General features: G+C 41.2%; 1 protein-coding gene across 2 annotated transcripts in view; it reads right to left on the bottom strand.

Annotated features, from left to right (window-relative positions):
* The window catches only part of Spen (spen family transcriptional repressor), a 76,185-nt gene that overhangs the window by 26,391 nt on the left and 23,494 nt on the right, over positions 1 to 26,300 (bottom strand). For both annotated transcript variants that reach the window (XM_008822660.3, XM_029558407.1), the window contains 3 exons: positions 5,887 to 6,047; positions 4,298 to 4,498; positions 1,262 to 1,413 (listed from right to left, as the gene is read on the bottom strand). In XM_008822660.3, the coding sequence (XP_008820882.1) occupies positions 1,262 to 1,413; positions 4,298 to 4,498; positions 5,887 to 6,047 (514 nt within the window). The remainder of the gene's footprint in view (positions 1 to 1,261; positions 1,414 to 4,297; positions 4,499 to 5,886; positions 6,048 to 26,300) is intronic.

The following is a 26,300-nucleotide window of genomic DNA, read 5'->3' on the forward strand; positions in this document are numbered from 1 at the left end:
GATCTTCCAGGACTCATTATTAGGATTATGACTATTATTGAGACGGTCTCCCTGTAGCCCCAGCTGGCCTGGAACTCACTATGTAGACCAGGCTGAGATCTGCCTGCCTCTGCCTCCCGAGTGCTGGGATTAAAGGCATGTACCACTACACCCAGCTTGAGATAGTATTTTTTTTAAAAGAGTATCAAGCTGTGACCAAACTATTTTCAATATAAATTGACTCAAGTTTTGAGTCACAAGGAAAAAAGACTTGAATCTTTAAATCTAAGGTGTTGCAAATGTAAAAGGCAATTTTAAATAAAACTTGAAAACAGGATAGAACTTCCAACCCAAGACATCTGCATTCTAGCAATCCCCCATATAGTTAATGTGCAGCTAATTCTGTTGCTTTGTTTTTACTCATGCTTTCTTTTCTGTATTTTCCTTTAAACTCACAGGGCTACAGGTAACATTAAAACAGAACCCAATGCTGGGGAGATGGTTCAGAAAGGTCCAGAGTTCAGATCTCCATAACCATGTGAAGCTAGATGAGGTGTCACATATCTGTGCTCCCAGTGCTCCTGCACCAAGTTGGGAAAGAGACAAGAGAATCCCCAGAATGCCCTAGGCAGGGCGGCTAGCCTTAGAGCACACAAAGGCAAACAGGAGACCTTGCCTAAACAAGGTGGAAGGTGAGGACTGTGTTGTTCTACCATTGCTCTCTGAGCTCCACGTGGGCACAATGGCATGTGTCTGCACTTACACATAAACACATATACACATCATACAGCTACAAAATTTTTATAAAAGAACCCAATGGACAAAGAAACAAAAAATGAAGAGAAAATGTAAATAAAATAAATGCATCAGTTTTATGTGCATATACAGAATAGTATCCAACGTGCTTCCTTGGATCATCTCTTAGCAGCAGTTCAATGAACAGAGCAGCTGAGTTGGTGACACAGGCTGTGGAAGATGAGGATGGAGGACTGCCACTAGTTCAAGGCCAGCCTGGGATACATAGCAAGACCTTGTCTCAAAATGGGGGTGGGAGCATTATAATCCCAATACTCAGGGGAGGATCAGGAGGATCAGGAGTTCATGGTAAGCTGGGGCTACATAAGACGGTGGTCTTTAAAACAAAGCAAACAAAAAGAATGCAACAAACAAGAAAAAACATTCATTACACTTTTAAAGATACTACAGATCCAAATATAGTCTATATCCTGTGCTTAGGTTTTATGACAAAGACCTAAAATATTTCATTATTAAAGCAACATACCACAATTTCTCCAAAGCGCTGGAAAATGTTTCGAAGGTCATGGTAAGTAGTAGTTTTTTCAAGGTTGCCAATAAAAAGAGTTCTTGTTGCTTTGGGATGAAATTCATCTATCCTTTCATCCAAAGGCCGAAATTCATTCTCACTTTCTGTTTCTGTTAAGTGGATGGGGGCAGAGCAAAACAGGGTGCTTTAATATATAATTTACTTATTCAGAAAAATCTGAATTTAACAAACTCAATCTCATCCTGAGCCTGGTGGCACAGGCCTGTAGTCTCAGCACTCAGAGGTAATAGGTCTATGAGTTCAGGACCAGACTACACCAGACAGCAAGATGCCATCTCAAATGAACAAGGAATAAGAAAAAAACCCTCAAATCTCTTTTTCTTAAAAATGTATTTAACGGGGCTTGAGAGATGGCTCAGCAGTTAAGAGCACTAACTGCTCTTGCAGAGGACCCAGATTTAATTCCCAGCACCCACATGGCGACTAACAACCATCCAGGGAATCCAACGCCTTCTTCTGACCTCCTCAGGCAATACACTCATACACATTTAAAAAAAAAAAAAAAATGTATCTATCTTCATGTGAACAAGTGTCTGCCTGGGCACATGAATATGCACATGTGTGCCTGGTGGCTGCAAAGGCCAGAAGACAGTGCCAGAGCCCCTAGAACTAGAGTTAAAGAGAGCTGTGAACTGGTGAGCCAACTTTCCCCACCCTCCAACACCTCTTTTAGAAGAATTTTACACCTAAGTATTTTATATTTTATTTTTAATTTATTATCATTGTGTGTGTGTGTATGTGTGTGTGTGTGTGTGTGTATGCATGCATATAGGTCAGAGGACAACTTTTGGGAGTGAGTTCTCTCCTTCTCCCATGGGTTCTAGGGACTGAACTCAGGTTGTTAGGTTTCTGCAGCAAGTACTTTTACCCTTTGAGCAATCTCATCAGCACAAAAAATTCATCGCTTAATGAGTTTGAATATTCACTGAAACTATAAATACTTCTGAGTAGCTGCCTCCTGTTAACTCAAAAACAGGAACAAAAGGCTAAGGCAACTTAACCCTCAAGGAAATGCTGTTTAATCTCTTTAACAGAGAAAATGGACAAGGAATTTCAGAGGGCTAAACTGACTTATTTTGAAAGTAATCACTAGCATAGAAATATTTTTAAACTCCAGCAAAAATGTAACTAAGCTTCATCTTGGGTGTCAAATTATGCAGCAGGCTTCTTTATAATTAAATTTTTTTTAATTTTATCATTGTATGTAGGCATGATGTGTGTGTGGGCATGTGTGAAGGTCAGAGAACAAACTTTGTTAAGTCAGTTCTTTACTTCCACCTTTATGCAGGTTCTGGGAATGGAACTCAGGTTGCCAGGAAAGTGCCTTTATCCTCTGAGCCATCCTGGTTCCAGGCTCTCAATGTAAAGTATGAAACTACAATTTGACTGGGCATGGTGATACACACCTGTAATCCTAGTGCTCAGAAGGCAGAAATAGGAGGGTTGAGAGTTCAAGGCCAGCCTGTGCCACACAGAGTGTTCCAGGCTGTTGTGGGCTGTCTCCAACAAATAAACAAACATACAATAATCTAAAGTGAAAATGCAATTCAGCAGAAATAGTCCCGCTTCATTATTGAATTTCATTTACTTTTCAACATCTTATGATAGTCAACATTTCATGTCTGCCACATTAACACAGTAACTCAACTGTCAAAATCAAGACTTTTAGATCCAAGAACTATTAAGTAAAGTGACTGCAGCCCACCCACGAGCTAGCTCCTTTCGCTGCTGTATAATCCCCAGTGACCAATGGGAAGAGGCAGAATGTTTCATAAGGTTTCTATTTTTTATGATGAAAAGCCTTGGCTTAATTTCTGATTTATTCAAAGGTCTTTTCTAAATAAAGGTCTGCTTATTAATTTGGTCCAGGACACAGACATTCAAGGTTTTGATGGTAATTATACTTCAGTACTACATGTTATCTACTTTTTTTTGTTGTTGTTCCCTTGTCTTTTTAAGACAGGGTCTCCCTGTAGCCCCAACTGATCTGGAGCTAGCTATATAGACTGAGATCAAGGCTGGCCATGATCTCACAGAGACCCACCTGCCTCTGCCTCCTGAGTGCTGAGATTAAAGGCATGTGTTACCATGCTTTTTTTTTTTTTAATATAAAACAAGACCATCAGAAAGGTAAGTAGAAGAGCTAGGTACAGAGTGCAGAGATAAAGCACTTGCCTAGCACAGGGTTCAATTCCTAAACTTTAAAAAAAAAAAAGAAAAAAAGAAAACAACAAACCAAAAGTAAGATGAGGCCAGGCATAGAAAGCACATACCTATAATCCCAGCAGGTGGAGGCAGGAGAAAGGAGTCTAAGTAAGGCTAGGCTCAGTTGTATAGCAAGTATTAAGTAAGGAAGATCTTATAGGAGCATTCAGGAGATGAGCAATCTGATCTTCAAGTGGTAAGGGTAGTTTATTAAGCTGTTCACTATATAAAGCTTTTTGACCAAATTGTTTAACACCCAAGAAATAGTTGAGTTATTTACTTATTTTGTTGTAACCCAGGCAAATCTTAAATCTGAGGCACTGCATGGCATAGATACATTTACAATACATGCAGAGAGAACACTCATATAGTAAAAATAAATAAATACAAAGCTAAAAAGTTAGTTTACATACACTGGTAGTATGTTGCTTAACAAAACTAGACCAGCATCCACCTCAAGAGAAGTATGTTGCCCCCATAAACTGGAATAAAGACAGTGCACGTGGGGCTGGAGAGACGGCTCAGCGGTTAAGAGCATTGACTGCTCTTGCAGAGGACCCGGGTTCAAGTCCCAGCACCCACATGGTGGCTATGAACTGTCCTTAACTCCAGTTCCAGGGGATTCTGATGCCCTCTTCTGACGTCCACAGGTGCACTCACATACATACAGGCAATACACTCATACACATAAAAGTAATAAATAAAATATATATATATATATAAAAGTGCACGTGCAGTGTGACAGGAACACCACTTCCTGTCTCTTACCTGGCCCTATCCATGCTGTCACTTCAATCTGCATGCCAAAGAAAAGTTTTCCTTTTGATGCAGTCAGTGCTTTTTCTTGGTCCTCTTGCTGCCGAAAGAATACTAGACCATATCTCTCTTCGGAAGTTCCATGTATCTGCACTGAAGTCACCTTGCCAAATTTCTTAAATTCATGGAAAAGGCCATCTTTAAGGCTTGTATCTACATAACAAAAGTAAGTTAATTTTTCTAATGTTAACTACAATCCCATAAGCAAACTATTTCCCCAATACCAAAATATTTAATCCAGAAAAGTATCTATTAGAAAATAAGCTGTGCTTTTTTTATATGCCATGTATATACATCATAAGTATACACATTTAAATACATGTGTATGTAATGTCCATAAATAAAATACCACTCACCACACAATCTTTTTTAAAGACTTATTTATGAGTATGAATGTTTTGTCAGCATGTATGTGTGTGCACCACGTGCATGCAATGCCCGAGAAGGACAGAAGAGGGCATCAGATTCCTTGTAACTAGAGTTACAAACAGCTGTGAGCCCTGCTGTGGGTACTGGAAACCAAGCCTGGTTTTTGCAAATGCTCTTAACCACTGAGCCATCTCTCCAGCCCTGACCACACAATCTTTATATGTACAAGGGTAACAAGGTAGAAAATAAACTTGACGGCTGCTTACTTTGCTAAGTAAGGCTAAGTATGTCTGCTTTTCTGAGTTCTAACTCAAAAAATATAACTTTTGCTTTTCCTTCTTTCTGTCTCTTTTCAGATACAAGCCAAAATCCTAAGCATGCTTTCCTCTTCTGGGCTTTCTCATTGGTTCTTTTTTTTTAAAAAAAAAAACAAAACAACAAACCCCACCTGGGACCAGGTGGGGTATTGTACACCTCTAGTCTCAATACTCTGAAGGCAGAGGCAGTCATAGATCTCTTTGAGTTCAAGGGAGGCCTGGTCTATATAGTGAGTTCCAAGCCAGCTAGAGCTAGAGTAAAATACTATCTCAATAAGAAACAAAAATTAGGAGCTGGAGAGATGGCTCATTGGTTAAAAGCACTGGTTGCTCTTCTAGAGGACCCAGGTTCGATTCCCAGCATCTTACATGATGGCTAACAACTATCTATAATTCCAGTTTCAAGGGATCCAACACTCTCTTCCAGCCTCTGTGGGTTTGCGCACACACGGTATTCTTACGTGCTTGAGGACGAAACACTCATACACATAAAATTAAAATAAATTAATTAAAAACAAAACAACAAACACCAACCCCCAAACCCCAAGCAGCTGCCTGCAGACCTCTACTGCTGAACCTGCCTGCTTTCCTGGACCCTAATTCAAGGCCTCATTTTCTCTTGTTCTCCCTCCTCCTGGCATGTTGCCAAGATTTACAGCTTGCCTGCCCTGCATTTTCCTCTCAAACTTTAGAAAATAAGTTACATAATGTTATAATAAGCAATTTCTTTTTCTTACACGGCATTAGATGTTAATGAACCACAAAAGGAAAACTTGTTTCAACTATAGTATATGAACTTCAAGTTTCCCAGTCTTTCTCATTCCTCAACAGTAGCTAAATCATGTAAATTTTTACCTGTAGAGCGTACTGGAAGATTCTGAACTTTGATCCCAAAACTTTTTCGGGGCTCATCTTTTTCAAGAGATGAAAGTAACTGGGAAGTGGGTGCTGGGACTGCAGCAGATTGAACTGACCGGGCTGGAGAGTCATCACTTGAACTGCTGCTAGACTCACTGCTGCAGAAAGACCCCCAAAAAGGGCAGACAGAAAAAAAAACAAAAAAACCACAGACTTTAGTATAAAGACAAACATAAAAGGAATAGCACATAAAATGTTAACAAACAGCAACAATGAAACTCTAAGTCTGGGACCTATGGAAGCTGTATATGCTGTACCTCTCACACTCAACCCTTAGGTAATAGAAAATAATAAACATTGGCCTAAGACTGTGGAAATCAAAGCTAACATTCTTCTTGTTGAGACGGGGGTCTCTCTGTAGCCCCAGATGTAGTATGAATAATCTGAACTCCCCCTCCTAAATAATGCAAGTCTACTGACAGTCAGGTGTAGTATCTCTCACCTGTAATCCTAACAGCTGACATAATTAGTTTGAGGCTAGACAGGGCATATAGCAAAACCTTGCCTCAGAACACTCAAAAGACGGCTACGGAATGTGATTCCCTTACAATAGTAGTAACAGTAACAGCAACAAGAAGAGAACTGGAGGCAACAGATTTGTATTCATAAATCAGGGCTTAAATACTGGCTCAGATATAGTTCACATTCCTTAGACAAAGCACTTCTTCCTGAGTGTCATAGAGATGAGACTAAGACTAAACACTAAATTCATGTTTCAAGCACACCATATACATGCCTGAAGGTAATAGCAGACAGTAATTTTAATAATTTCATGCATGAAGCAAAGCTTCATAGCATGGAATATTCCTGTTTTGGTAACCATGTTGGCATTCCAACTTTCAGATTTTAGAACATTTCCGAGTTTGGATTTTCAAATTAGGCTCACTCAGCCCATATGATTATTAGTAAAATATCCAAAATCATTTTTCAGGTAGTTCTGCTTTCTAAAATCATAAATGACAGAAGAAATTTACTGAAATCTTCTTAGCTTAGCTTCTCTTCTCTGTGGCTAATATAGGAAGAGGCAGGTAACAAAACTGAATTTACTATTCTCCCAAGTTTAACTAAATCCTCAGGGAGATAGTCAATTGAAAAGCATAAAGATTCCTAAGCTGATTAGAAAAGGATATATATTTTAAGTTTAATAAGTCAACCAGGTGTGGTGGCACAGGCCTCCCAGCTCTTGGGAAATGGAAGCAGGATGATAAAGAGTTTGAAGCTACACAACTCTGACTCCATAGGCCTCAATAATAAATAAATATATACACACACACACACACACACACACACATACACACACATAGAGTGTGTGTGTGTGTGTGTGTGTGTGTGTAAAATAGTACATGAAATCAGGTGGGGGTTACTAAATGGGGGGTTGCAGATAGGGGAGGAGATCTAATATATATTGTATGAAATTCAAAAAAATTTAATTATAAAAAGGAGCTTGAAGCCGGGTATGGTGGCACATATCTTTAATCCCAGCACCCAGGAGACAGAGACAGGTTGGTCTCTACGAGTTCAAGGCCAGCCTGGTCTATATAGTGAGTTCCAAGCCAGCTGGGGCTACGTGTCTCAAAAAGACCGAAAAAAACAAAACAAACAAACAACAAAACCAGAGCTTGAAGCCAGGATGGCTATATCAAATCCTGTATCAGACTTGGTCTCAAAAAGCAAACAAACAGGGCTGTGGAGATGGTTCAGTTGCACTTGCCACCAAGCCTGACAACCTGAGTTTGATCTCCAGGAAAATGACTCCCCCAAGCTGTCCTCTGACCTCCATACATGCACTGTGGTGTATATACACCATACACATACACACACACACACACACACACACATGCACACAATAAATGTAATAAATTTTTAAGTGGCTATATGCCTAAGAATTGTAAGAAACATAAAACTATCTTTTCAGTACTTGATGTACAAGAATGCAGTTTCTCTGCTCTTTTTATAGCAGTTTCAGATCGACAAAAGGCTATGCTACTGACAGGTGCTGCTGTCTCTGCAAGACTGAGTCTTTCTTCCATGAACAAGTCTCACTTCTAAGCAGATAACCCGGGGGGTTAATCCCTCTTAAGGATATACTAGCCAGAGGAAATGACCCATGGTAGTTTTTGTCACTTGCACTAAGATTACAAATATCTCATGGGGCTGGTGAGATGGGTCAGCAGTTAAGAGCACTGGCTGCTCTTGCAGAGGACCTGGGTTAGATCCCCAGCACCCACATGGTAGCTAACAGTCTGTAATTCCTGTTCCAGGGAATCCGACGCCCTCTTCTGACCTCCTCGGGCATTGCATGACATGGGTGCAGTTACATACATGCAGGCAATACACTCATACATATAAAATAAAAATAAAAAAGATTACAAGCCAGGCATGGTGGCTCACGCCTTTAATCTCGGGAGGCAGAGGCAGGTGGATCTCTGTGAGTTCGAGGCCAGCCTGGTCTACATAGTGAGTACCAGGACACCTGGGGCTACAGGAAGATCCTGTCTCAAAAAGACCCCCCCCCAAAAAAAAAAAAAGATTACAAATATCCCATCCATTCAATCACTAATTTAGTCAGACAAATGAGTCCACACCTAGTCTTAGAAAAAAACTGTTACTGCTTTTTTTCATTTCAACAATAAAGAAATACAGGGGGCCAGCAAGATGGTTCCATGAGTAAAGGCACCTGCCACACATCGTGACAACCTGAGTTTGATCTCTGGAATCCATGTAAAGGTAGAAGAAGAAAATTTCCTAGGTTGTCTCTCTGATCTCTGCACATGAGCCATGGCATGCCCTTCCCTCTGATCACACACACACACGAACATGCACACCAATAATAATAAACATTTAAAAAAAAAAATACATTTTGGTTTTTTGAGGGGGGTTGTCTTTTTGAGACAGGGTCTCCCTGTAGTCCCAGCTGTCCTGGAACTCACTATGTAGCACCAAGGTGGCCTTGAACTCACAGAGATCCGCCTGCCTCTGCCTCCTAAGTGTTGGGATTAAAGGCGTTCGCCACCACACCTGGCTGAAATACACTTTCTTATAGAAAGCTTTATAAAAGGCTTTTACAAAACTAAGAATTTGCAGAACTTGTCTGTTTAGCTCTCTCATGGTAAGGTAAAAGATGAAAACTTTATGATGTTAATGTCTACACTTTCTCTTTCTGCAGTTTGAAATATAGGGAAATAAAGGTATGCCTGTAAGAGCCAAAAGAAGGGAACTAGCAGGGCATGATGGAGCATGCCTGTAGTCCCAGCACTTGGGAGGCAGAGGCAGGCGGATCTCTGTGAGTTCAAGGCTAGCCTGGTCTACATAGTGAGTTCCACGACAGCTGGGGCTACAGGGAGACCCTGTCTTGAAAAGACAAAAACAAAAGGGAACTACAAATATGTTTTTTTGTTTGTTTGCTTTTTGTTTTGTGGTGCCAGAAATAGAACTCAGACCCTTACTGTACTAGATAAGTGCTGTATCACTGAGCCACACCCCCAGTCTATCCAACACAACTACTAGTGTTAAAGGCCTGAAGGAAAGGATTCCTTTGAGGTCCTGGATGCAACTGAGACAGAGGGGGTGGGAGTGGAGGTTGTGGGACACAACACCACGACATGAACATGTTTGAGAAGCATGCTTCAAGTCTGCTGTAAATGCAACATTTGGAAAGCTGAGGCAGGAGGATCTAGAGTTTAGAGCAAGCCTGAGCTATATAATGAGACCTTATCTCAAACACACACACACACACACACACACAGCCTTGAGATACCATAAGGCACTACTGCCAGGCTTTCTATAATGATCAGGTTTCAATCTTCCCACCTAAAGACTATCAAGCAAAAACTATTCCTTCATTAAATAAGCATTATCTTGAATAGGATACTATACTGACATTGAAACTCACATTAATTAATAGCTTTTTTTTTTTTTTCAGTCTTTTTGAGACTGGGTCTCCCTGTAGCCCCAGCTGCCCTGGAACTCACTATGTAGACAAGGCAGGCCTTGAACTTACAGAGATCCGCCTGGCTCTGCCTCCCAAGTGCTGGGATTACAGGCATGCGCCACCAAGCCCGGGTTAATTAATAGCTTTTTAACTAAAAGGGAAAAGTACTTTCATATGTAATAATAAATATAAATTCTTCAAGCAATATAAGATGATTCATAATGCCACCTGACTACAGCACAGAAGTGTTGTATGATTTATCAACTTAAAGTGAATCACAAAGTACTATTACGGAAAATATTTTCACTACAATATTATCTATTATATAGACCAAAATTCCTTAGCAAGGGTGGCTAAAGATGTGAACACCTCAGTGTGGCGGCACACAACTGTAATCCCTAGTACTCAGAAGGCAGAGGCAGCAGCAGGAACATCACCACAAGTTTGAGGCCAGCCAGGTCCACATGGTAAGACCCTATCGTAAACAAAAACAAAACAAAACAACTAAACATGGGCAAGAGCAGAAGCTCTGGCTCTGAAAATGCTCAGGCAACACAAAGCTGTATACAAGTTTGCACTAAAGAAATGGATGGAGACAAGACTATGAGAGACAGCTCAGTGGTTAAAAGCAATGGCTGCTCTTGCAGAGGATTTGGATTCAATTCCCAGCACCCACATGGCAGCTAACAACTGTCTGTATCCAGTTCCAAGGAATCCAATACCCTCTCTGACTCATACACATAAAATAAGTAATTTTTTTAAATTACCTATTTTGGCCGGGCATGGTGGTGCATGCCTTTAATCCCAGCATCGGGAGGCAGAGGCAGGCAGATCTCTGTGAATTCAAGGCCAGCCTGGTCTACATAGTGAGTTCCAGGGCAGCTGGGGCTACAGGGAGACCCTGTCTCAAAAAGACAGGAAAAAAAAAAAAAACAAAAAACCCAATTTTATAAACCAGGTGTGGTGGCACATACCTTTAATCACAGCACTTGGGAGGCAGACGTAGGCGGATCTCTGTAGCTCAAGGCTAGTCTGGTCTACATAGTGAGTTTCAGGCCAGCTGGGGCTACAGGGAGACCCTGTCTCCAAAGACAAAAAAAAAAAAGGAATAGGGGATAGATGAAGGAGGAAACTACTCATCTACTTATGCTTTTCCTAGGTGCATTTCCAAAGACAAATAATTGTAAGTTATAAGCAAATCCAAGAAATAATTTAGCTTTAAGATTATTACATAAACTAGAAAGCGCTGTTCACACTTTCTTTGCTTTGTGTGTCTATATGTATGGTGTATTTGAGTGCAGGTATGTCTATGCATGGATCCATAGCATGCATGTAGTGGTCAGAGGACAAAGGAGTCAGTGTCTCCTTCCACTCTGTGGGTTGCTGGTTAGGCTTGGAGGTTAGCACCTTTACCCACTGAGCCATCGGGCTCCATATTTAATCAGGCATGAGCTCCTTGGTCAAATCATTTTCACTCTACTTCTTACCCATCTTGTGAGTGGTAACAGTATCTACCCCTGTGAGGCGGTACTGTAAGGATTTAATTTGTCACTGGTTATAAAGTGCTTGGGACTCTGCTGGGCATATACAAAGTACACAAAGGTCTTCAGCCATTCCCTCTCCTATGGAGGAACCTTTCTTTAAAGAAAGAAACTTTATCTTGTCTGCTTTCAAGGATTAGCTTCAATGCTATCTGAAGTTCTGGGGTTTTCCTGACACTCCCCATCTCACGAAAATACTGCTTCCTTAGCTCTGAGTTCTAAGATTTTTTTATCTACAAATCATAAATCCTTTCACCAGCTTTCTCCAAAGTCAGGTAGTATATATGTAATACCTGGCCTCAAAAAAATGTATTGATTTGAATGGTGCCAAGTGATTGAGATTAGCATAGGAAACAACAGAAAATTCCGTGAAATGAAAGTGGTTTGGTCTTTTGTCCGTTTATTTAATGTATGTAACCGTGAATGTAATGTATGTAATCTATGTAGACCAGGCTGCCCTGAACTCAGAGATCCAAACACTGGATTAAAGGCATATACTATCACTCACACACAACGAAATGAAGGTTTAATCAAAGAGTGAAGTGAAATTTTCTGATAAAACATTACTTGGTTGTGGCCAGGCATGGTGACTGACACATGCCTTCAATAAAAGCATCTGGGGGGCAAAGAGGCAGGCAGATTTCTGAGTTACAGGTCTGTCTGGTCTCCATGAGTTACTTCCAGGCCAGTCAGAACTATCCATTAAGATCCTGTCTCAAAAAAAAAAAAAAAAAAAAAAAAGAAGTACTTGGTTGCAAAGTATAGCCTCCTCCCTCCTTCCCATCCTCCCTCCCTCCCTCCATTTTTTCTTGAGACAGGGTCTCCCTGTAGACCCAGCTGGCCTGGAACTCACTACATAGACCAGACTGGACTTGATCTCACAGAGATCTGCCTGCCTCCACCTCCAAAGTGCTGGGATTAAAGGCAAACACCACCATATCTGACCAGTTTCTTTCTTAATAGTCTATTAGTCAAGAAAAATAATAGCTAGTCTAACTAAAAGCACTTTATTTTTTTAGGGCTTTGGGTTTGTTTTTACAATGTCAGGAATGGAACTAAGGGCCTAGTGCAAGCTAGGCAAGCACTATACCACTGAGCTACGTATACCCTCAACCACTTTGCCCCTACAGTTCAGCAATAGAGTGGTATGCAGGCACAAGGGAATTAGGGGAAAGAAAAGGCTTTTAGGGGGGCTGGAGAGATGGCTCAGCAGTTAAGAACGCTGTTCTTACAGAAGATCCGGGTTTGAATCCCAGCACCCACATGGCAGCTAACAACTGCCTGTAACTCCAGCTCCAGGGGATCTGACAGCCTCTTCTGTCCTCTGCAGGCATTACACGACACGGGTGCACTTACCTACATGGAGGCAATACACACATACACATAAAATTTTTTTTTTTTAAAGGCTTTTAAATGTCTACCAAAGACCAGAGTCTCTGGATGGCTATTTTACTCCATTCAAAAATCCTTCCAGATGCTCTCAATTGGGTGGGAAAGGGGGGCACAACTTGCTATGGCATTTACAGGCATCGAGGTGGAAGAGGCCAGGGTGCTGCCAAGCATCCTACAGTGCACAAACAGTCCTCACACAACAAACTCTCTGGTCTCAATGTGGACAGTACCGCAGCTGAGAAGCCCTGGGCTACATAATTTTGTTGACTGCTTTTTTCTTGTTTTGGAAAACTGACATGCTAATTCCAAACAGCAATCCAAACACAGGAGTGTTTAAAGTGACTGTTCTTCCTTAAATGCTGATGAGTTATTTCATTAAAATCTCTAAAAACTCATAGGCTTCAAAGGAAAAAAAATGACAACTTCTGAAATTAGACTCAACGGGAAGTTGGGTTTCCAACTAGGATCAGTTGATTTTAGAAAACACAGTAAAAAGGTAAAATGCAATCAGTTTCTCCTTCAGTCAATACCCAAGGTCAAAGAATTTTGCAGGTGAGACTATTTAGTAATTTTGAAGTAAATAGTAAGTGGAATACATAGCATTGTATCCATATCTCAAAGTTTACTTGAATGAAAATCATTCAGTCATGTTAATATGAACTTATGGTATAATAAGCTTTCTTTACTCTCAACCTAGGGATTTAGATGATGGATTTTTTTTTTTTTTTCCTCACCAAAGTACAATATTAATGCTGAGCCGGCAAGATAGCTCAGTAGGTCAAGGCTCAGCCCTGATGACCTGAGTTCCACCCTGGCACCCACAGGGTGGAAGAAGAGAACTGATTCTCACAAGTTGTTCTCTGACTTCCACATGTGCCCTGTGGTGCAGGTGTCTCCACAAAAAATAAACAAATAAATAAAATGAAAAAAGAAAGAGAAAAAAATGAGTCCATATTGTACATCAAGATTACTGGATTATTTTGCTTTATAAAAGACATTTTATTTATTATTTTCATTTTATGTATGATTATATTGCCTGTGTGTATGTAAGTGTACTCATGTCATGCAATGCCCAGAGAGGTCAGAAGAGGGCATCAGATTCCCCTGAAACTGGAGTTACAATTCTTAGTTGTCATGTGGATGCTGGGAAATGAACTTGGTTCTTTTGCAAGAGCAGCCATTGTCAACTGCTGAGCTCTCTCTCCAATTCCTTTAGATTTATTTCTATTTGTGTGTGTGTGTGTGTGTGTGTGTGTGTGTGTGTGTGTACACAAACTATGTGCATGTGGGTGCCCACAGAGGCCAGAAGAGGGTGTCAGATCGATCACCTGGAGCTACAAGAGATTCTGAGCTGCCTGGTGAGGGTGCTAGGAATCAAACTCAGGTTCTCTGCTCTTACACTGAAGTATCTCTCCAGCCCCCAAACTGAGACGTTTTAAATTTGCCTTTAGAAGTCATACAACTAACTCATCAACAACTAATTTTTTTAACCCCAAAACAGGCAAAGGATGAAAAATATTTCTCTAAACATACACAAAGGGCCTGTGAGATGGCTCAGCAGATAGAGATGCTCTCCATGAGATTAATGACCTGAACACAATCCCTGAGACCCACATGACAGAAAAGAATAAAGTCCCACAAGCTGTTCTCTGACTGCCACATGCTTTGTGGCACTTGCACTGTGGCACATCCATGTCCACACACACCATGAACACACACAAAGTAAATACATGCCAATAATTTTTTTTAAAGAAAAAGAAGTCTATTGTATATCAAGGGCACTGGGTTATTTTGCTTTATGCTTGAGATTTTGGGGGGGGGGGGCACAGGGTCTCCCCCTGCAGCCCCAGCCTGCCTGGAACTCACTATGTACACCAGGCAGGCCTTGAACTCACAGAGATCTGCCTGCCTCTGCCTCCCAAGTGCTGAGACTACAGGCATGTGCCACCACGCCCGGCTCAATGCCTGAGACATTTTAAATTTGCCTTTAGAAATAATCCATCAACAACTGAAAGAAAAAAATCCGAAACTGAGTAAAGTGCTTCAACAATGCCCAATAAACACGGGAAAAGATATCCAACATCACTAGTCATTAGAAAGAGAAATTACAATCACAAGATGCATGAGTTGTGGTCATGCAGGCCTGTAAGCCAGGCTCTTACAAGATTTTAACAGGAGGGTCAGAGAATCTTAGATCCAGAGCTGGAAGGCCAGTCTGTATTAGACAAAAAGGCCCTCTTTTAAAAAAACCAAACAAATGTTAACAAAAACCACACAATATTATTTCTTATCAGTTAGGATAACGCTTTTCTACCCCACATTGGCCTCAAACATGCAGTAATCCTCCTGCCTTAACTTCCCCAAGTGTTTACAGGTATAACCAACCCCAACAGTACTTGAGTTTAAGGTCACCTTCTGGTACTTAGCCTGGGCTACATAGCCCTGTCTCCCTCGCTGCCTCAAACAAACAAACAAACAAAAAAAAAAAACAGAGAGAGAGAGAGAAAAAAAAAGAAAAGAAATGGATAGGACACCCAATAAAAACAATGACCTGTGTATCAATGCCACCTGAAGCCCCCATTGCTTTATATGCTAACCTAAAAATTAATAATGAAAATAACAAACCAGAGCTGGGCGTGGTGGTGTACACCTTTAATCCCAGCAGTTGGGAGGCAGAGGCAGACAGATCTGTTGAGTTAGAGGCCAGCCTGGTCTGCACAGTGAGTTCCAGGCCTGCTGGAGCTATAGGGAGATGACATCTCAAAGACTCAAAAAAAAAAAAAAAAAAAAAAAAAACTTTGTATCACTGTGTTGGACAGGTAAAATTTACAGTCACAATGAAAAGCCATACAGCATCTGCCTACTATATAATCCAACAATTGCACTTGCCACTACATATTCCGAAGACCTCACAGATATCTGTACACCCACATTTCATGTTCTACAATCAAAAGGTAGGAGCTTAAAACCAAGTGTCTAACAGCTAAATGGATAAACAAAATGTAGTAGGCATGCACAACGGTACTGTATTATTACTCAGTCTTAAAAAAGAAGTGAATTTGGCTTGATACATCTTAAAATATGGAAAAACCCAGAAAATACTCTGCTAAATAAATCAGACATAAAAACGCACTTATAATTCCGAAGTAGGCACTGAAGGGAGTAGTCAGTCATAAGCAGGAGGTTCGCTGTGTGCAGGCTGGAGGCTGACACCACTGTCTTCCTCAGTTGCTCTCCACTTTTTCTTTTTTGCTTGTTTTGAGATAGAGTCTTTTCACTGAACCTGAAGCTCACTTGCCCAGCTAGGGTAGCTGGCCAGCAAGCCCCAGGGACCTTCCTGTCTCCACCCTGTCTGACTTATGTGGGTGCTGGAGATATGAACAAGTCTTCACAGCAACCACTTTACCAAGTGAGCCATCTCCCAGTTCAGGAGTTATATTTTAATAGGCACAAAATTTCAGTTTGGGAAGATGAAAAAGTTCTAGAAACAGTAGTGTGATGGCTATATAATAATGCAAATTATTTAATATCATAGAACTGGGTACTTCAAAATGGCCTAAATGGTGAATTTTCTCTGATTTACCCTTCTACTTTCTCCCCTCCCTAGACAACCCACAAAGTAAGAGTCCTCTTTGTATCTTATGAATATACGAAGCTGTCTACTGCTTTGTGCTCACAATTCTCTGCTGAACCACAGGTTCTCACAATCCGTCTTTCCCAGAGAACTTTCCTTGGACACGAAATCTCTACAATGAGTCAGCTTTAGATGGAGGTTGTGCAGCCGTCACAGAGCTGGAAAATCACTGCAGTGCTCAGCTGCGTACATGCTGATAAAGCCCTGAGTCAAAGTTAATGAGAAATCTGCTCAGCTCTTAAGATAGTAATGAGAAAAAAATGATGTACTAAGGACCAAAAATTTATTATTATTAGGAATCAATATTTTAACTTTAACTTTGCTTAGTCTAACTAGATTTCTCCCACCATCAGAAAAATGCAAAGATTTCTGAGAAAATATTTGGAAAAGGGTAGTGATTAACTGAATTATCAGAGTGAAATTCATGAAAGAGCAAGCTGTCTATCTGGCAAAGCTAGAAGCAGAGAGAAAACAATAATCCAGTGATAATTCTTACTGAAATCAGTGAGTTTTGTTGACATAAGCAAATAGTAACAATTCACCCTCTAAAGCTTTTTGTTTATTTGTTAAACAGGTGTTGGATAGACCCCAGGGCCCTCTTGCATGGTATAGACAAGTGCTTGTACCGCATCCTCAGCCTAAAGACTTTTTTTTTTTTTTTGTCTTTTTTGTCTTTTTGTAGCCCTAGCTGGTCTCGTTGAACTCACAGAGATCCACCTGCCTCTGCCTCCCAAGTGCTGAGATTAAAGCCTGAGCCACCACACCTGGCTCCACAGACTATACTTAAAAGTATTTTATTTAGCCGGGTGTGGTAGGGCACGCCTTTAATCCCAGCACTCAGGAGGCAGGTAGATCTCTGAGTTCGAGGCGGGCCTGATCTACAAAGGAGTTCCATGACAGCTGGGCTACTGGGAGACCCCACCTCAAAAAACAAAATAAAAACAAAAAAGGGGCTGGAGAGATGGCACAGCAGTTAAGGGCATCAACTGCTCTTGCAGAGGACCCCGGTTCGATTCCCAGCATCCACGTGGCGACTACGAACAGTCCTTAACTCTAGTTCCAGGGGAATCCGAAGTCCTCTTTTGGTTTTAAAAACAAAAACAAAAAAAAATTATTTTTATATTTATTTTATGTGTATGAGTGTATTGCCTGCATATATGTTAGGTGCACCAATGTCATGCAATGCCTGCAGAGATCAGAAGAGGGTGTCAAACCCCCTGGATCTGGAGTTACGGATGGCTGTGAGCCACCATGTGGGTGCTGGGAACCAAACCAGGGTCCTCTGCAAGAGCAGCCAGTGTTCTTAACTGCTGAGCCATCTCTCCAGCCCGTTTTTAAAGAATGCCTTTTTGGCAGAAAATGCTGTTTTGAGTATGTGGTTAGTTTGTTCACAAAAGGTTAAATACCACAATTCTTCAGAATGCAATCATAGTTACAGTTGATATTTTCAAGTGTCTGATGATATTTGGGTAATTTTTAAGGAGAAGGAATAAAACAGTCAGTCCACCACAAAACTACTGGGTAAAAAGTAAAAAACAAAAACAAAAACAGAACCTACAGAGTGTGGTGGTGCATGTCTTTAATCACGGAACTGGGGAAGCAGAGGCCAGACTGGTCTACATAGTGAGTTTCAGTCTACAGGGAGACCGTGGCTAAAACCAAAAGCACAACTAAGAAGTAATACTGGGAACAGAGTACAATACAGCCCAATGGCAGACCATGTGCCTAGCATGGGGAAGACCCTGGTTTTAATCTCCAGCAACACAAGAAGAGAAAATAAAATAGAATGCCCCCTGAATTTAGGACCTCATACATGCTGGGTAAACATTCTATCACTAAGCTGTAGGTCTGACTCCCCCATCCCTTTTTAGGTCTTGCTAAAAATAAACTGCCCAGGCAGGTCCTGAACCTGGTATGTACCCAGGGGCAGGGCTTATTTAATATTGATCCTTCCAGGTTAGCTTCCTAAGTAGCTGGAACTACAGACCCTCCCCATCAGGCATGGCTGAAATAAAAATCAAAGCAAGCAAGCACTGGGGCACAACGTTCACAGCCACCTTCACAGTACCAGCAGGGCACACAGCAGACCAGCACTAGGGAGCTTGAAGTAAAAGGATTGCCAAGTTCAAGATCAGACTGATCTACACAGCAAAACCTTTGTCTTAAGGCAATAGTAACAACAATGAAGGACTACTGCTCAGCCTTACAAAGAGGAATGATATATAACAAGATGAAGGAATCCTGAAACATGCTAAGTGAACAAGCCAGGTGAAAAAGTACATGTTGTGTGGTCCCATGTATATGACATACCAACTATGGTCAATTCAAAACTGCTCTGAAGATATAGGTCAGGGCTTACCTCATGCATTAGGTAAAAAAAAGAGACAAAAAAATTGGTGACAGAGGGTAAAATGTTGGTCCCTGCCGCTGAGGAAGAGAAGAACAGGGAGCTACTGTTTAATAATCAAAACGTTCTGAAGGGCCAGTGAGATGGCTCACTGGGTAAGGGCACTTGCTGCCAAGGCCAATGATCTGAGTTCAATTCCTAGGATTCACATTATGGAAGGAGAGAACAATGCCCCCAAGTTGTCCTCTGAGGTCCATATGCACACTTCTGAGTGAACCCACACACAATACACACAAAAAATGACAATGAAAGCAAGAGATAAAAAATGGGGAGGGGGTTGGAAAGATGACTCAGCAGTTAAGAGTGCTGTCTGCTCTTCAAAGGACCTAGGCTCAGTTCCAAGCACCCACATGGCAGCTAAGGCTGTAACTCCATTTATAGGGGATCCAATGCCCTCTTCTGGCCTCCACTGGCATTTCACAACACGGGTGCACTTACATACATGCAGGCATAACACTTACACAAAATAAAAATAATTTTTAAAAATTTGGAGTTCAGAAGTCAGTAGTAGGTATACAGCAATTATCAATGTAAGAGCATAGACTTATGTATTTTTAAATGGTTAAGAATAAATTGGGGGCTAGAGAGATGGTTCAGCAGTTAAGCACACTGGCTGCTTTTCAGAAGACAAAGTTCAATTCCCAGAACCAACATGGTGGCTAACAGCTGTCCGTAATTCTAGTTCCAGGGGAATTCAACACCCTCTTCTGATCTCCTCAGACATTGAACAACATGGGTACACTTACATGCAGGTATAACACTCATACATATAAAATGAAACTAAAATAAATAAAATTAAAACGACCTATATAGAGTCTAATCTGTGTCCCCTAATGTCCTTCATTGTGGGTCCATCCACTGGGCCCACCCAGTGTCCCATCTCTATAAGACACTTTCACCCTCCCAGCAGCCATCAATTGCCAAAAGGAGGAAGAGGAGGAAAAAAACTAAAGTCACAAAAGTATCAAGCACGACTGCTCTCTACAAAGGTCTAAAAGTCCACCTAAGGAACAAGAAAGCCTTTATGCCAACAGTATTTAGAATATACAAAGGATGCCTTAGTCAGAAGACAAATGAAAAAACTCTAAACCAATAGCATTGTAGTAGGGTTTATTTATTACTTAATTATGCAGTATATAAAATCAAAGATGTCCCTCATGTAAGCAACTGAAATGCTTCAAAGGGCATAATCCACTTAGCATGGTGGCACTGGCCATTAAGGTCAGCACTTGGGAGGTAAAGACAGGAGGATCTCTGAATTCCAAGTTAGCCTAGTCTACTACATAGGGCATTCCAGGACAGTCAGGGATATATATGGTCTCAAACAAACAAACAAATCAAAAGCCAAAATAGCATACATCAAATAAAAAGTGGGTGGTTTTTTATTAGCGTTGTTTTGGAGATGTCTTTATAGTCCTTTATAGTTCTTTTTTGGTCTTTTTGAGACAAGATTTCCTTGTAGTTCTAGCAGGCCTAGAACTCATGATGTAGACCAGGCTGGTCAATCTCAGAGATCCTCCTGTCTCTGCCTCCCAAATGCTGAGATTAAAGGTGTGCACCACCACACCTAGCTCTAATAATTTTTTTTTAAAAGAGTGCTTGCTGCATAATCTTAAGGACCAGAGTTCAGATCTAAGTACTCAACAAAATAAGTCAGGCATCCTGCAATAACTGTAACTCCAAGGAATCTGACACCCACTTCTGGCCTCTGTATACACTCACACAGCATAAATAAAATAAATCCGGGGGTGGGGAGTGGGGAGAAGAGTAGAGTTCTGGCAGGTCTCTGGCAGAGAGTGAAATTCTGTCTAAAAAAACTAAAGGCTAGGTATGTAGTTTGGTAGTAGAATGCCTGCTTAGCAATTGCAGAACCCTGCGTTCCATTCCCATCACTACACAAAGAAAGAAAAAAAAAAAAAAACTATAGAGAGGAATTAATTAAAAAAGTGAAAGCCAAGCCTGTAATTCCACCATTTGGGAGGTAGGAGAAGGATCAGAATTTCAAGGTCATCCTGGAGAAAGAGTTGAGGCCAGCCTGGGCTATATGACCCCTTATATCAAAACTAAACAAATTTTGTTTAACTTGGTTTTTTGTTTTGTTTTTCATCTTGTAGTGTAGGCCTCCCTGTAGCTCCAGCTGGCCTGAAACTGCTATATAGGCCAGGCTGGCCTGATCTCACAGAGATCTACCTTCCTCTGCCTAGATTAAAGGCATGTACCTTTCTTCTTTTTTGAAACAGTGTGTCCATCTGTATTCCAGACTGGCCTGGAATGAGTTTGAGCCCAGGTGTGCCTCAAACTCAAGGCCATCCCTTTACCTTAGTCTTCTGAATACTGGAATTAAAAAATGCTGGGATTATAGGTGTAAACCACCAAGCACAGGCTTTAAAAAAAAAAAAAAAAGCCAGGGACAGGAGGGATGTATGGCTCTTAGTTCCAGGGTATTTGTTACTTCTAAATTTAAAAGGCCATATACTGATGATTAAGACAAAACCACCATTGTTTAGTACAAACCCAATTACGTCAATAACTTGAACAGGACAAGGTCTAACAGCTATCAATGAAGCCAAATGTAAACTATGTCCAACCCTATTTTATTGAACAAGACATGTTTTCCTGTTTGTGAGAAAAATGGCTTTTTATTATTTTTATTTTATGTGTATGAGTATATTGCCTGCATGTATGTGAGCGCACCCATGTCATGCAATGCCCTCAGAGGTCAGAAGAGGGCATCAGATTCCCATGGAACTGAAGTTAGAGGTGGTTGTTAGCTGCCATGTGGGTACTGGGAACCAAACCTGGATCCTCTGCAAGAGCAGCCAGTGCTCTTAATAGCTGAGCCATCTCTCTAGCCCTGTAAGAAAATGTTTTACCACCCGCTTCCCTCCCCCATCCCAGGGGAACAGGACTCAAGCTGATTTCAAACTTCTGATCATTCTGCCTTGACCTACCATCTCAGGTCATGGTATTACAGAACTACATCACCATTTCTAATCTTGTCTTCCATATGAAAACAATATTTTACAGTATGAGTGAGTCTTCAATTTTCTAATTTATTATTATTTTGTTATGTCTATGTACGTATGATGTGTGTGGTCTGCATGTAATCACACATGGAACAGCACATATATAAAAGTCAGAAAGCATCTCTGTGGAACTGGTTCCTACTTTCTCACCTTCTGTGGGTTCCTGGGATCAAACCTAGATCAGCAAACTTTTGTAGCAAGTGCCTTTATCTACTCAGTCATCTCACCAGACCAAGAGAAATTCTTAAGAGAAAACTAACTACTTTGGAAAGAAACTTTGAGATGTTTTCCACCTGGAAAGGAAATTTACTGTACAAAATAAGAATTGAGGAAGATGGGGCTGAAGCACTGGCTGTTCTTCCAGGGGACCCAGGTTTGATTCCTAGCATCCACATTACAGCTAACTGTCCATAACACTATTTCCAGGAGATCCAGCATCCTTTCCGGGCCTCTTTGGGTATTGCATGCACTACATTAGCTTCCTTCTGCTACTGGTTCTATGAAGTCATCTCTAGCACTCGGGAGGCAGAGGCAGGCGGATCTCTGTGAATTCAAGGCCAGCCTGGTCTACACATAATGAGTTCCAGGCCAGCTGGGGCTACAGGGAGACCCTATCTCAAAAAGACGAAAAAATAAATAAATAAACAAATAAATAAATAAATTTTTACATCAAAGTTAAAACCTACAAAATATCAAAGTACAGAAGTACCCCAAAACTTGCTTTAATTCTTTTCACCTAAACACGAAAATAACCCCAGCACAACCCAAGAGAAAAGAATGAAAAGAGAAAAACTAACTGCAATGATGGCAGGAATGTTGGTAATAAACTTGACTATATGTCAGATGTAGCTAAGCAGTAACAGGGCAGAAACATTGTCAAAACTCAGCTTCTAAGGGACAGGAGACCACGGCTTATTAAAGCAAAAGGTTAACAGCAGCAAGTTGCTCTGAAAACAGCATGTGCTGTGCTCCCTGGAGCACACCCACATTCTCAGGCAGGTGTAGGGCCCTGCCCTGCCAACCACCTGCCCAGTCACCACACCATAGCCCTCCTGGCCCACCTCTGAGCCATCAAGGGCCGGCCCCTGAGTCCAGCAACCACAAGCTCTGGCAAGTGCTGGCCAAACAAGGAAGCATCCAGGAGGTGGCAAGCAGCCAACTCAAACTGGGTAATTCCAGTTCAGGCTGGTTCTAGACTAACACGCAGTTCCTAGCTTCTGAGTACTCAGTACCCACAGCCAGAACTCTGCCCGGTTCTTTGGGTCTACCTGGTTCTCTTTTGTCTAGCAGTAGAACAAACATGAGTCAGCCTAGCATCTGTTTCAAAAATGAAGACCTAGTCACACAAGGCCCTACAACCAGCAGCAGCTACACTTCTATATTTAAAAAAAGAGGGGGAAAAAAAAAAAAAAAGATTGAGCCAGGCACGGTGGAGCAGGCCTTTAATCCCAGCACTTCGGAGGCAGCCTGATCTATCAAAGCCAGCCTGATCTATACAGTGAGTTCCAGGCCAGTTGGGGCTACAGGGAGACCCTGTCTCAAAAATAAAAAAAACTATTAAGATGCTGGGCTTGACATGATTTCTGGAAAACCAGATAGGAAATCAACCTGCTTATAGACTGTCCAGAGTGAGAACTAGACCACCAGAACAATTAGTAAGCAGATACTTTTTCACTTTTCCACATTTAGCACACACAAAAAGGCCTGGCTAGTGCTTATAACCCCCCAAAACAGAAGGCTACATGCATAATAACAAAGCAAACTGCAGCAGCCAAAAATGGAATGTTTCCAAAACTAGAGCTCTTCTGTGACCTCTGCAGGTTGCAACTGATAGGAATAGGAAAGAAAATTGAGTGCCATTTTGCTAAACAAATATTCTACACTTTAAACAGCCCTAAAAGTACATTAAGCCGAGAATGAGCAAATACTCTTGAGAAAAAAAGAGCAGGGGGGGGCGCTTTAGGGGAACATTTTAAAGACAAAAATGTGTTGTTTCAAGGATTATAGACACACTAATGCCCACAGTTCTCTTTCTAAGTTATCCTCTAAGTAGGATACTTCTAAATGAATATACAGACACTACTTCAAGGAGGCAAAATAATGAGTCAATAAAACCATTAATTGGCTTTTACTAATTCTATCACAAGTAACAGTTACAAATTTCAAGCTAGAAACTTTCTTTAACAGCTAGAAAGGTCCAGGAAACGAAGGCACTCTATTCGGAACAGATTTTCTTCAACATAATTCATCTTGAAAACTTAAATTCAACATATATATATATGGTCAAAAAACACAAGGCAAAGGGGAAAAAAAAAGCACAACTGCAATATTCATGTAAGTTAAAGATGTTTAAAACTAGCCGGGCATGGTGATGCTTGCCTTTAATCCCCATGCTTGGGAGACAGACAGATCTCTGCATTCAAGTCCAGCCTGGTCTACATAGTGAGTTCCAGACAGGAGACTCTGTCTCAGAAATACAAAAAAAAAAAAAAAAGAGTGAAGCCAGGCGTGGTGGCATATGCCTACAATCTCAGCAGCAAGAAGGCAGAGACAGGCAAAATTGTGAGTTCAAGGCTAGCCTGGTCTACATAATGAGACCCTTTCTCAAAGCGGGAGATGGGGGTGGTTCCCACTTTTTGTAAATTTTGTAAGTCTTCTAAATAGCAGAAGTATAATATTCATCCAAGTTTAAGATGTTTAAAATTAACATTTGTATGCTGCATAAAATAAAGCTTGGTTATACCACAGAGAGTTTCTCATCATATCCTTGACTGACTGGAAACTAACAACCCTCAAAAATCCCCCTTAATTGTTACAGCTTTAGTAAGATTCCTAGCAATGCATTTCAAATGAGTAAACATGGGACTAATGACAGTCTGGTTGTGAAGTCTATGAATGATACACCTACTGTTTCTACACAACTCTTCACAGCACTTAGCTGGTGAGAAATGGGGCTTCATTGTATAAATGGCCCCAGTGCTGCCCTGTGCTGCTGCTGCTTCCTTCTGTCTGTCATGACCACTTTTTTTTTTTTTTTTTTTTTTTTAAACAGGGTCTTCCTATAGCCCCAGTTGTCCTGGAACTCACTATGTAGACCAAGCTGGCCTTGAACTCACAAAGATCCACCTGCCTCTGCCTCCCAAGTGCTGGGATTAAAGGCGTGCACCTCTATGCCTGGCTCCAACTTTTTTTTATGTGGTTTAATTGAAGGAAAAGAAGATACCTGATTTAAAAAAAGTCTTTTTGAAACAGGGTCTTCCTATAGCCCCAGCTGTCCTGGAACTCACTATGTAGACCAGGCTGGCCTTGAACTCACAGAGATCCACCTGCCTCTGCCTCCCAAGTGCTGGGATTAAAGGCGTGCACCTCTATGCCTGGCTCCAACTTTTTTTTATGTGGTTTAATTGAAGGAAAAGAAGATACCTGATTTAAAAAAAAAAAAAAAGGAGGGGGAGCACAGGGCTAAGAGCAACACTACCAAGGTACTTTACTTCAGTGCCCATAATTTCAATCACAAATAAATGACCAAATTTTCCACTCTCTACATGGTTCTGCTTTATCCTTCATGGGAACTAAGAACTACATTCACTGATTCTAGATACGTACTCTGACAAAGGCAAAGAAAAGACCACCTGATCCTGTTCTTCCTGAATAGCCTGGAAAGTGCACCACTGTCAATCACTAAAATTTTATTCTGAGCCGGGTGCGGTGGTGCACACCTTCTTTTTTAATCCCAGCACTTGGGAGGCAGAGGCAGGCGGATCTCTGTGAGTTCAAGGCCAGCCTGGTCTACATAGTGAGTTCCAGGACAGCTGCGGCTACAGGGAGACCCTGTCTCAAAAAAACCAAAAAAACTTTATTCTGCTTTTCTAAGTCAGTATAACCTGACTCTTCATACAATGTGTCTCCCATCTGTCCCAACAGGTACTCGGAAATCTCACAACCCAAGATTTCCTTTTCCAAGGTACTAAAATAGCCTCCTAATCATGATCAATTTCAATTTTATGTCCATAGTTGCCTTTCTATGGTTCTGCCGGGGTTAATTTGGCTGGCTGGTTGGCTGGCTGGTTCCTTGGGAGGGCAGGATGGTGATGGTTTATGGGTTTGAAGAGGGGGCAGGGGGTGTTGCAGAACCTTATGCATGTTAGACAAGCACTCTAACACTGAGCCACATCCCAAGACACCACCAGCTGCCTTTCTATAGTACAGACCTACAAACTATCTCCGTTCTATCTCCTTTACGTGCTTATCACTGTATAGAGAATAAATAAAATCCTGAGTCACTGGGATGTGTAAACCATTTTAAAATATCTACTGGTCTCAAAATATTTTTCTACCTACTTTTATCTCTTCAACTTGTTCCTCTGCCCACAAAACATAAAACGTTTTTTTCTAAGTTCTACATATCCTTCCTTCATAG

This window comes from Nannospalax galili, unplaced genomic scaffold (assembly GCF_000622305.1).
Source record: "Nannospalax galili isolate Female #2095 unplaced genomic scaffold, S.galili_v1.0 scaffold548, whole genome shotgun sequence".
Taxonomy (NCBI): Eukaryota; Metazoa; Chordata; class Mammalia; order Rodentia; family Spalacidae; genus Nannospalax; species Nannospalax galili.